This window comes from Camelus dromedarius, chromosome 5 (genome assembly GCF_036321535.1).
Source record: "Camelus dromedarius isolate mCamDro1 chromosome 5, mCamDro1.pat, whole genome shotgun sequence".
Lineage (NCBI taxonomy): Eukaryota > Metazoa > Chordata > Mammalia > Artiodactyla > Camelidae > Camelus > Camelus dromedarius.
The window spans coordinates 74,675,871-74,688,154 of NC_087440.1; the positions used below are offsets into that span (position 1 = coordinate 74,675,871).

Consider the following 12,284-nt stretch of genomic DNA (forward strand, 5'->3'; position numbering starts at 1 on the left):
GCTGGGGACAAACAAATCTGACAGTAGCAGTCTATATGACCCAAGAAGAGAAACACTCTAGACTATGACTGAATTTAAGAAAGAACCTTAAAATACAAACCCAACCGTTAACTTTACAAATAAAGAAACCAAAATTCAGACCAAGTAACGACTTAAGTCAGAGACAACAACCCATAAACTAAGTGCCCTGGCTCTCTGACTAATACTCTCTGCTGAAGTGCTATAAAGGCCCAGTTCTTAAAATTGGAGCTTAGAAAGCCATTGTGAAAAATTTAGAAAAGCCAGCAGGTTATGTGGGGACTAACGTAGTCATAAAGTAGAAAGAGCAACTCAAAAAATATTTCCGAATGAACTTTTATCGCTACAAATAAAAATATGACATACTGGCAAATTCAAAATAGACCATAAAACGGGGGAAATCCATCAAGCACATAATATCCTAATCTTTTAGGGGCTACCCCCCTCCTCTACACTGGAGATGTACCCTGTGTACACATAAAATCTCTTGGCAGATTTTAGTTAAGAACGACAACTAATCTCACACTAAACAAGGTACAGTTCCACTGTCAAGAGAGCAAAGGTTTCATGATGTTTCTGCTTCAGGACAGAAAAGGCTTATATTGTTGACACTTGTGTCTAAAGGAAACAAAAATCACACTGTTCACGATGTCATCATACACATGTGCACAATCACATATGTGCACGCACACACATGCACACACACACACAGAGTTGACCGGCTTTATCAATGAACCTGTGATTCAAAGGATAAAAAATGTTCCTCTAATTATACTTTTCTGTTTCAGCACACCCTTTACAACTCAGAACATTCACTCTCCCAAAGACTGTAAGGATTACAAGGAGACACAATCTTAATGGAAATAGAACTACTTCAATAAAACTTAGACCATGTCCAAAATGTTATCTTCTTGATAAAAGCTTATGAGATTCCTTCAATGTGTTAAGTGCTGCAAAAAAGCCACTTTATTTCTAATATGTTTATTACATAAAATGAAAACAGTTCTTCACACCTTAACAGAAACATTACAGTAAATAAAGCACACTCACACAACTAAATAAATCATTAATTTACAAAGTTAATGCTTTTCCATTACTAAAAACAAACTTGAGTAAGTGTGACAATACTTCAGCACATGAGCAGGGGATGCGGGAAAGACGGGATAAGAAGCAGAGAGAAATCAAATAATGTTAAAGGTTGAAATTAAACAATGTAATTCAAAGTTATTGGAAGCAGGGCTTGTTAAAACTATAGACCTGCACATATCACCTAAAAAGTTTTGAGAAAGAATATTTCTGTAACTCAAGATAACTTTTATGCCTAAGCCTTAAATCCAGGACACCAGCATTACAAGGCAAATTATGAAACTATCCTGAACAAAAATTGGATCTGTCTGGAAGCCATTTATCTGACTCTCTAAAGAAGGTTCACATTGCTTTTGCCAACAGAGTTGACTCAGCTGCAAAGAAGTTAAGATACAATATGAAATGCCAACCAAGGCAGAAACTGCAGCACGACTAAAAGAGAAGGCTCTGCTATGGATATTATAGAAAATTTTTAAAGAGTATGATCTGGAAAATTACTACACTAGTGTTAAAACTATCTTGCAAAACAGCCAAAAAATAAATAACACATTAGTTGCTGTCGCGTGTAAAACTAATTTTTTCAGGCATTTCTTAAAAAAAGAAGGTCTTACATGATGGTGAATCTCTTAAATTCAAAGTACCGCTATATATTCATCGTTTAGATTGGGATCAAAAAATAAAAAACATAACAACAACCACCCTAAAAACATCAGTTCAGATCAGGTTGACAAAGTCTCCATGAATTCAACCTATGTTTATCCTTTGGCCTCTGTGAACCCAACACTACTCAGGAGTAAAGAGGACAAAGGGAGGTCATAAACTGAATTTCTTACTCTGTATGAAAGTCCAATAACATGCACGCCCTTCCTCACCCCGGTGAATACTGTAACAACAGACAGGCTGAGAGCTTAGGAACACTGGGTGCTCCGTCTGGGTGCTCCTGGGGCGCTTTATACGAGCTTCTACATGTATCTTTTATGTCCATCTCCTCACAAGACCATGAGTTCCTCTAGGGCAAAGATCTTATTCCTCTTCATTTACATATCCCAGCACCCTTCACACACTGATGGTGGAAATGTAAACTGGTACAGCCACTAAGAAAAACAGCACAGATGTTCCTCAAAAAATTAAGGACAGAACTACCATATGATATGGCTATCCCACTTCTGGGTATTTATCCAAAGAAAACAAGAACACTAATTAGAAAAGATGGATGCACCTCTACGTTCATTGCAGCATTATTTACCACAGCCAAGATACGGACACAACCTACATGCCCAACAACAGGTAAGTGGATAAAGAAGATACACACACACAACGGAATACTGCTCAGTCATAAAAGAATATGAAATCGTGCCATTTGCAACAACATAGATGGACTTTGAGGATATCGTGCTAAGTGAAATAAGGCAGAGAAAGATAAATACTGTATGACTTCACTCATACGTGGAATATAAAAAGCAAACAAGCAAAATAAATGAACAAATAAAAACAAACACATAGATGCAGAGAACAGAGCAGTTGCCGGAGGGTTAAGGCCAGGGGAGAGGGCAAAATGGGTAAAGGGGAATCGCCTGTATGGCAACAGATGGATACTAACTCTTTGGTGGTAAGCACACTGCAGTATAGACAGAAGTAGAAATATAATGTTGTATACATGAAATGTATATGATGTTATAAACCAATATAGCCTCAATAAAAAGAAAACTAGAAAAAAAATCCCAGTACCTAATAGAGCGTGGCACATAGCGATCGATCAATAAATCTCTCTGGAATGCAAATATCCTTTTACATTCCATTCATTCCACAAGTATTTTTTTTAGTGTATTCTCCATGTGCCGGGCATAGTAGACCCCAACTATGCAACAATGAAAGGGAAAAAGATCTCCAAACTCAAATAACTTCTTGTGTTTCAATAAGTTTGTTTTTGCAATAGATCAACAAGTAAAATCAGTGAGGGCGAGCATCTTACCAGTAGCAGGTTATTATAACCATCAAGGCAAGCTGATGTCACAAAAGTGAGCACTGCCAGGGGTTAAGAAGTAATCAGATGCAGTATAAATTTTGAGGACAGAACCAATATGATCTGCTGATGAGTTAAGAATGGGTCAGAGTGTGAGAAAATGAGATGGTTCTTTATACGTATTTAGTAAGGAAAAGAATATTATAATTCACTAAAGATTGGTTTTCTAAAATTAAAATGCTACTATTTTGTGAGTTAGATATATACCTTTCTCCTCTTTAAATAGATGCTTTGCACTATTTCCTTCAAAGGAGGCGAAGATATTATGATTAATAGTATTTAATAGTAAGAACTAAGAGCGCTGAGTGAACAATAGCACTAACTGAGAAAAGTAATGGCATAATTAGAACACTAGACACAGGATTTGAGGCATATTAAAACTTGAGTGTAGAAGACTTCAATCTACAACTTGGTCTTAGGCAGGCTTAGGAAAGTTATTCATAAAACAGAGGTTAAAAAAATTGGAAATTCAAATTTAAACTTCTAACCCCACTTAAGGAAATTATTCTTGCCTCGGCTTTTTAGTATCTTTTCCTAGGAGAATGTTGAGCAATACAAGGATCACTGGCAGCACAATCAAAAAGGTGTTAGGATGTGTATTGGATACATTCCTAGAAATTAATATTCAAAGTTGGAAACAAAAATGCCTCTGAAGGGTATTTTATGCATTCATTAAGTTAGGACCATTTTATAATGATCACATATTTCTCTTAAGTCAATGCCTGGAAACAGAAATAACGTTATTTAAAATCAGCCACTTTTGATGCATTTCTATTTCTGAAACAAAATATAGACAAGGAAACAAACAACTAAAGTTTCAAATTATGCAATTGGAATGAACACTGTTTAATTTTCAGAAGAAAAAAATGCACCATTCATCTCCAGAGAAATGTTTATAACAACCATCAGGGATTTCTTCCTCTGTCTCTCTTTTTTTTTTTTTTTTTTTTTTCCCTTAAAGGATGCTTTTAAGCATGCATTTATTTTTATGAAGAATATGGAAAAAAAGTTTAAAAACAAACCTCCAAATAATGTAACTTACATATACAATAAACATCTTCAAGTTGTTGATTTTCCCTAAAATTCACAGAATATTGCTTGTTCAACATTAAATGACAAAATGGATTGAGTCAATAAGCACTTTTAAATGGTGATCAAAGAAAAACTCAATGGAAACAAACGAGGACATTCATTTTATGTTCCCTTTTAGGTCCACCAAAGCAAGCTATGACTGCTTAACATCCAGCAAAGCACTGAAACAGATGCAACAGAGAACTTCCATGTAGCCAGTTCCCCTTGGCTCTCCACACCACAACCAATTGTGGGCACCATTATTTAGCCTAACTCCTACACGATGGGTATCACTCCCAATTTCACAAGCAAATAAAATCAAACTAATAATACAGGATTTTCAAGGAAAGTGCCCAACAGGACTACTTTCCTCTCAAGCCTTTATAGTTATCAACCACTTAGCGAATTAAAGATGAAATGGCACACTTCGAAATCAAGTCCACATCAGGAGGGGTTGTAAAGATGGAAACTTTGACTTCATTCCTCAAATTCATTTAAAACCAACCTCTTTGATTGTAAATGGTTGGGAGAGAGATCACTGCCCATGGAAAAGAGTTTGGAAATGGCTTCTCCATACCTGAGTTCCAGTCTGGAAAGCAGAGACTAAATGTCCCTGCATGTATCTATATGTCTTACAGCTTCCTCTGCCACAGCTGTGTGTGTAACTGGACTTCCCCACCTCCACTGTACAGTCACTTTACCGTTGCATTATAAATTTCTTTGTTAATATCTGGCAGAGTTTCACAGATGGTAAGCACCCTGATGTTTCAGTCAATTCTCTGTAAGGACTTTTCTGGAGTTAATGACCATCAGGGACTTAACTAAAAGTACTTTTAAAATGACAAATGCAAAATTTATCATTTTACCTTTAATTTGGCAATTGTATTAGTATTTTCACTGTTGTTGTTGTTTAAGATGAGAGAAATCTGATAGGAAATTACTCTTAGCATCCTAATTCGTGTTTATTTAGAGTATCTGGTTTCAATTTACCTCCAAATTAATATGTGGTAGTGACTGCTTTATTCTACTCACACAGTTTAAAATAGATGAGGCACCAAGGAAAGAGCACAGTCTGCCTAAAAATGGCCTGAGGTGTAAACATTAAAATAAATGCTAGAAGTCAACAGCTCACTTGTTTCTATTTCTTTCTCGTACTTCCGGGGAACAAAAATTGAAATCAGAGAATTTTGCCTGCTACTATCAAAGAGTTCTTACTAAAAAAAAAAAAAAGTCAAACTATGATTTTGCAAAGTTCTATACTTTATAGAACAGACATCTGACAATCATATATTTTCCCAGATCGTGAAAAATAGCAATCCTAAACAGATGGTCAAATTAGAACCAAACACAAAATTAAACAACACTGATTCATTTTTTCCAGTCACAGATATCTTTTATGTGGAAATATCAGGTTTTAATTAGACTTTTTTTTTAACAAAATCACTGATGACTCCTACTCCAAAATTTGTGTCAGACTGAAAAAAATAAAATAAAAGAGGATATGGTAATCTGTTGAATATAATAACGGTAACTTTAAATTCAATGCTAAAAGTTCATGAAAAGACACAAATGTGAGTCATTTTACTGGCAGTAAATAAAGGGAAAAATACAAGAAATTTATGCTCATACCCTGTTTCCACCACAAGCTATGCACTGTTGGGCAAGTCACTATACTACACTCAACCCCAGTTTCCACCATCTGTGAAAAGGGGCACCATAATTACACTTGCAAATGTAAATTATAATTACCATTTTTTAAAGATCCACGCTGTGTACAAGAACCCAACATAGCCATAGCCTCAAATACGTTGCTAAGTGTCACTTTCACAAATGATTTAAATAAATCATTTCATGGGAAGGAACAAAAAATACTTCTACAAGTCCTAATCTGTTCAACACTTAAGTTCCTGTGAACTGCTATAGCCTTAGATGTCTCACGAGTTGTCTCCTAATTGTTTCATTGCAGCCATTCTCATCTCCCAAAAGAACTACTAATAGGAAATAAACTCTTATAAAGAAAATTAAGCATAACTATAGAAACAAGCACATATTACATGGGTTAACTAAGCATTCCCGATAACCTACATATAATGTACAGAGTGGCCGGAAATGGTTCTAACAGAAACCTTTTTGATTAGAAACCCCTTCAGTCCATTAGGCAACATTTATCGAGTTCATTGCATTGCTTAAATAGTAGTAATCTTTGGGATATAAGATATGGACTTTTTTTCATTGAAAATATAGTTTTGTCCTATTTTCTTGTTTTTATTTCCCCCAGTCTAGCCAACACATACACATAGAGAGAGAGAGAGAAAGGGAAGGAGAAAGAGAAAGAGGGAGAATCAATGTGTATATATATCCACAGCTTATCCATATTTCTTTATCTACACATAAACATATGTGTATGTACATGTGTGTATACACACATATCACTTTATCCACAATTTTATATTTATCCACAATTACTAATTATCTGGAGTTTCAGGCTTTGTGCCTAGTCTTGAGGATGGAAAAACAACCAAAATTTGATGCCTGTCTTCAAATAGCAAATATAACTTTAAAACTGTTCACCTGCTTGGTTTACTTGACACACATGCCTTCAATATCACTTGCTGATAGAACTACCAGCTCTTTTTTCACATCAGTAAGACTTTTGTGAACCATCTATTTCAAGTGATTCATCAAGGTCTGACTCTAAACTTCCAATCAGCATAGTTCTGCAGTAAGTCTTACTCCCAGTTCCCTGACCCTTAACACCTAACACACTATTAAGTAGTCAATTGATATTTGCTAATTGATTTATTGCTTGGTTGAACAATTAATCGGCAACTATTTGGTAATACAATAACAACAAAATAACAGCAGCTGCTAATTGATAGCTTATTAGGTATCAGATACCCTGCCAAACACTCTATATACAATTTCACATTTAATTCTATAATAAAGGTACTATTATACCTGTTTTTAAGGATGATATAACTGAGGCTTTGATTTTAAGCAACTTGCCTAAAGCTAACAACTAGAAAATGATTTACACTCAAAGCTTTGCCCAAAGCTACTAATGCTATATGCTACCTCCCAAAGAGAAAGGCCTCATCTGTAGATGGCTTGATCCACTGAAATTTTGACTTATAGCTAACTATACTAAAAAACAGGTCAATACAATCAGCAAAGTCAATCCAAAGTATATAACAATCATGTACACAAAAAACAAACATTAAAAAAAAAAAGCAAGCATATAAGCTGCGTATATTTGTGTGTGTGTCTATATATCCTTCAGATTACTCACCATTTCAGGTTTCAGAGACATCTTTTCTCTGCATTAGCACCCACTGTCAGGACTTGACTATATAGTTCTAAAAACTGAAAGGGATTTTGCTTTTAAAGATCTCACTGTAAGTTTTCAACTGCAGACCCATATTTTATCTCTATCCCATCCCAGGCATCCAGCACAATGCCTGTCACATACTAGATGTTCACTACATAGCAAAGGAATATCGTGGCCGCCCATTATCCACGAGGGATACATTCTAAGACCCCCTGGGGATGCCTGATATCAAACTCTATATATATGATGTTTTTTTCTATACATACACACCTATGATAAAAATTTATAAATTAGGCACAGTAAGAGATTACCAACAACTAATAATAAAACAGAAAAATTATAACAATATACTGTAATAAAAGTTATGTGAATGTGATTTCTTCCCCAAAATATCTTTCTGCACTGGATTCACCCTTCTACACCCTACATGATGAGATGAAGTGAATGATGTAGGCCTTGTGATATCGTCTTAGGCTACTACTGACTTTCCGACAATATGTCAGAAGGAGGATCACCTACTTTGGGCAATCCTGGATCATCAAGCCATGATGATGTGGATGGCTGGATGTCAGGAGCAGATTTAGATGCCTGGGGATCTTGGGTGGGAGAAAGTGGGATTGCTCAAGATTTCATCACACTACTCAGAACAATGCACAATTTAAAACTTATGAATTATTTCTAGAATTTTCCATTTAATATTTTTGGACAACTGGTCCAAAATTGATCATATCAGTTACTGGGACAGGTTAACTGAAACCGTGAAAAGGGAAACCACTAACGAGGAAGAAATACTGTATAATCATTAACTCTTAAAACTCTGTTCTAAGCTGAATGTTCCATTTACATGCATGTCTGATAATGCGTATGTAACTGGAACACCACAAACATAATTAGTGAAAAAACATTTATTTTAAGCACAACAAGGTAAACTTTAACTTTCCAACACATCAAAAATTTCCTCACTATTTCTTAAATGCAAGTAATTAAATATAAAATGTGTTAATACAATCTTCTGGCTAAATTTTAATTATGGAAGTTGGGAAATTCAGCATTATCTCCATAGCAACAATACTCTGGCAACAGATATATTAAATATGTGTGAACATTAGACATAATCAAAACAAAGCATGACATAAGAACCAAATTGCAAAAGTTGCCAAGATTGTCAAGATTGTCAAGGCCTAAATTTAGCAACTTAAGCACATTTACTCCAAACACATAAACTCCAAACTAACTTAAATTTTATTTCCTTGATTTTAACAATTAGTAATTTTAACAATTACTAGAAAGGCAAAAATATATAAATATATTAAATATAGTGAACTTTGCCAACATCAAAAAGAGCAAAGCGTTAAGAAAGCTTCTTCCTAGTTACATGCTGTATCATCTGCAAGCTGTTTGAAGAAAATTAAAGAAGGATAAAACAGAAAGACTATAAATTTGTTTTCACTGCATTCCTTGCAAGAGATGGGTAGTAAGAAAAGATGCCAAACTGAAGAAGAATCTCTGAATCTGGGACAAATCTGTTATGCCTGCGTTTGCATCAAACCGCATCTTACTGCTCTGTCAGAAATTATGTTCTTTTTCCAGAAAAAAAAGGGCTGCCTACTGGCTGCACCATAACAGGTGTTAAGGAAAACAAACATGAAAGATAAAAATTAGTTCTTTAAAATAAAAAAGTTTCTTCCTAGAGGTTTATGAAGAGTTTTATGACAGCCCACTCAGACAGTTCCTTTATCACAGATGTTAATAACAAGTATCAGGTATGGGATTCATTTGACCCTGTCCATACTGCTTTATCCTATTACCCATGTTAACAGTCTTTCATATATTTGACTCCATCATACTCAAATGCAAATCCTTTTAGGAAGCTGGTAGAAGATACAGAAAGAAAATTTGAATATTCTGTCTTCTAGTCTCAGTTGACTTTTTGCCACAAAAGTAATGACTCTCTAAAAGTCCCTGCTATTCTACCCAATGCCTGATATATAGCAGACACCCAAAAACTGTACACATCTACTGAGAGAAAAGCAGTGAGGCTGCTGGGGATGTTCCAAGGTTGCCAACCTTCTTCAGCTTCAGTCTTTGCAACTGCGAAACTGAACATAATACTACCAACTGATACAGTTACTATGAGCGTTAGAAGTGCCTAGCACACAGTGACCACTTACCTATTATGTATCTTATTTTGAACCTTAGTTTCCTAGTAGGTTAAAAGGGATCAACAAAATTTAACCCAAAGAGTTGTGAGAATTAAATGAGTGTACATACGTAAATCAGCTGGCATAAATACCTGACAAAGAGTAGGTCTTCAAGTAAACCATAATTCCTTTCTTTGCTACCAGAAGAAATTTAAAAACAGGTTACTAGTTGGTTGAAAGAATAAAAATCACAGCATTCTAATAAACTTCTACGACTTTTTCTGGCACCAATACAACTTTCCTATGAAAGCTTACAATTAGCAATTAAAGTATATATACTATGTTCTAGAAGAAATACTAGAGGAAAATCAAATAAGTCTTTTAAATTAGAATTCATTCACATTTTTACCTTTTCTTCTAGTTGGTCCTTCAAACACTGATATTTTAGCTTCAGTTTTTTGTTCTCATTTTCATTCTGCGTTAATTCCTCGGTCAGCCTGTCGTACTGTGATTTCAACTTCTCTAGCTGGCAATGCTGGGCTTTAGCCATATTCTTATCTTCTAAGCTTTCTGCCTGAGAAAAAGAGAAGGAGAAAAGAGAAAGTCCACTGGCCACAGTGAAACTGTACACAAAAGAAACTCCACATTATACTCGTGGGCAAACACCTTGAGACTTGCTACCTCTAAGCATTCACACATGAACATACACGCAAAGGGAATGTCCTTTGCATGTATTCAATCACTCGCTAGCAGTCACTGAGCACCTACAAAGTGAAAGGTGCTCTACTAGATGCTGAAGATGACACAAACCGTAAGAGAGATGCTCCAGCCAATTTCTACGACAGTGAATATGAAACACTGAAGAAAGGTACAAGCAGAGGAGTGCGCAGCCCAATGAAAGCACAATGACTGCTGAGAGGGGAAGGATTATGAGAGAAGTGTCTCCAAAAGAATACACTATGGAATATTACTGCCTGATCAGTTTCCTCATCTATAAAAGGAGATCAACAATATTCCTAGTCAAGCTACCTCCTCGTTTTTGGCAAAGAACTGTGTACTTTTTGCACAGTACAATAGACTATGAATCACAGCAGCCAAGAAACTACAAATAACTTAATATGAAAAAGAAAGAGTTTACCAGTGATTATTGTAGTACCAACAGTGTACAGTACCTGGTTTTCATTCATTATTTGGAATATAGCCAGAATCAGTTTTTTAAAAAATTAGGAATAATCTGTGGATGGGATTCAATAAAGATTTGCCAGGTATGTGAACTTACAGACTTTTAAAATAACAACAATGTAAACACCGTCTATATGTCAAGCACTGCTCTAAAATCTTTTTGTGTACTTTTTCCTCATTTCGTCCTCAGCACAACCTGACCAAGGAGGTACTATCACTGTTACCTTTTTTGAAACTGAAGCAGAAAGACACAAGTAACTTGCCCAAGAGTATGTAGTGAATACTGCAGAGCCAGGATTTGAACCCAGGAATTTTCTACTGTCTATACTTTCAACTACTCTGCCTCCCTGCCATGAAAGGTACATATATCGTACGGTTTAAAAAAAGTTTTTTTTTTAAATAGCAGGGTGCAACTTGCAATGTTAAACAGTCACACTTACCAGTTACTGACACCTTATAAGCAACTACGTAGAATCTGTTACAACAGAAGTTTCAATGTGTAAGTTTATGTAAGTTTATTATGTACATTTAATTGGGTAGTATGTTGGAACATAGTCACTGGAAGTAATTTCCCAAAAGGAAGAAGTTTTGTGAGTTTCAGACAAAAATCATTATTTTATTCACCCCACAAAATTCAGCTAAGACTTGATGCCACTTTGAATTAACGAAAGAATTGATTTTTTAAAATGAGGACTCCTATATTCACTACCCAAAAATAAACTTATAAAGTCTCATCAGGAAAACTGTTCAACTATGATTTTAAGTTTCAGTCAAATGCTTGGTTTTTTTGTGTGTCTTATAAAAAACGTAGATATAGAAGGCCAATAGTGTGCTGGGCCAGCTCACAGAGATTCTCAGGGAACAAATGTGCTTGTCTCTCTTCCCAACTCAGTCTCCAGTGATGCTGTTTGACAACCTGAAATCAGCCAAATGGGGGGTTTATACCACTAAACCTGGCAAATGCTAAAAATCAAGGTTTTCCCCCCTTTACCTCCAGAGACCTATTTTAAAACATTTACCAGCACACCAACGTCTAAGTTTGACTAAGAACTTACTTCTTGTTGTGGTTTTATTATTACATTTATATTTCATTTTAGGATTTATAAAGCAAAGTCACACTCACAAAGACTCTGTGATAGAGGTCAAAGACACTATTGCTCCCATTTCACTGATGAGGTAAAAAAGGTTCAGTAACTTGACCAACATCACGTGGCCAGCAAATGGCAAAAGTACAGAACTCCACTCTTGGTCTTTTGATTCCAATAAAGGCTCCACAAAATTATTTTTCTTGAGCATAATTAGGTAATAATCCAACGTCCCTCAGATATTAATAGCAGCTGGAGTATTTCATTAAAATGTTTTACATTTAAATTTTAAAATAGGCATGAGAAAGGTAGGTCTAGATGGAGAAAAATACATTTTGTGCAGAGAAAAA

The 12,284-nt window shown here is 35.3% G+C and overlaps 1 protein-coding gene across 3 annotated transcripts in view; it reads right to left on the minus strand.

Annotated features, from left to right (window-relative positions):
* Positions 1–12,284, minus strand: part of CEP128 (centrosomal protein 128) — a 357,240-nt gene that overhangs the window by 216,037 nt on the left and 128,919 nt on the right. For all 3 annotated transcript variants that reach the window (XM_064486166.1, XM_064486164.1, XM_031454133.2), the window contains one exon: positions 10,077–10,241. In XM_064486166.1, coding sequence (XP_064342236.1) covers positions 10,077–10,241 — 165 coding nt within the window. The remainder of the gene's footprint in view (positions 1–10,076; positions 10,242–12,284) is intronic.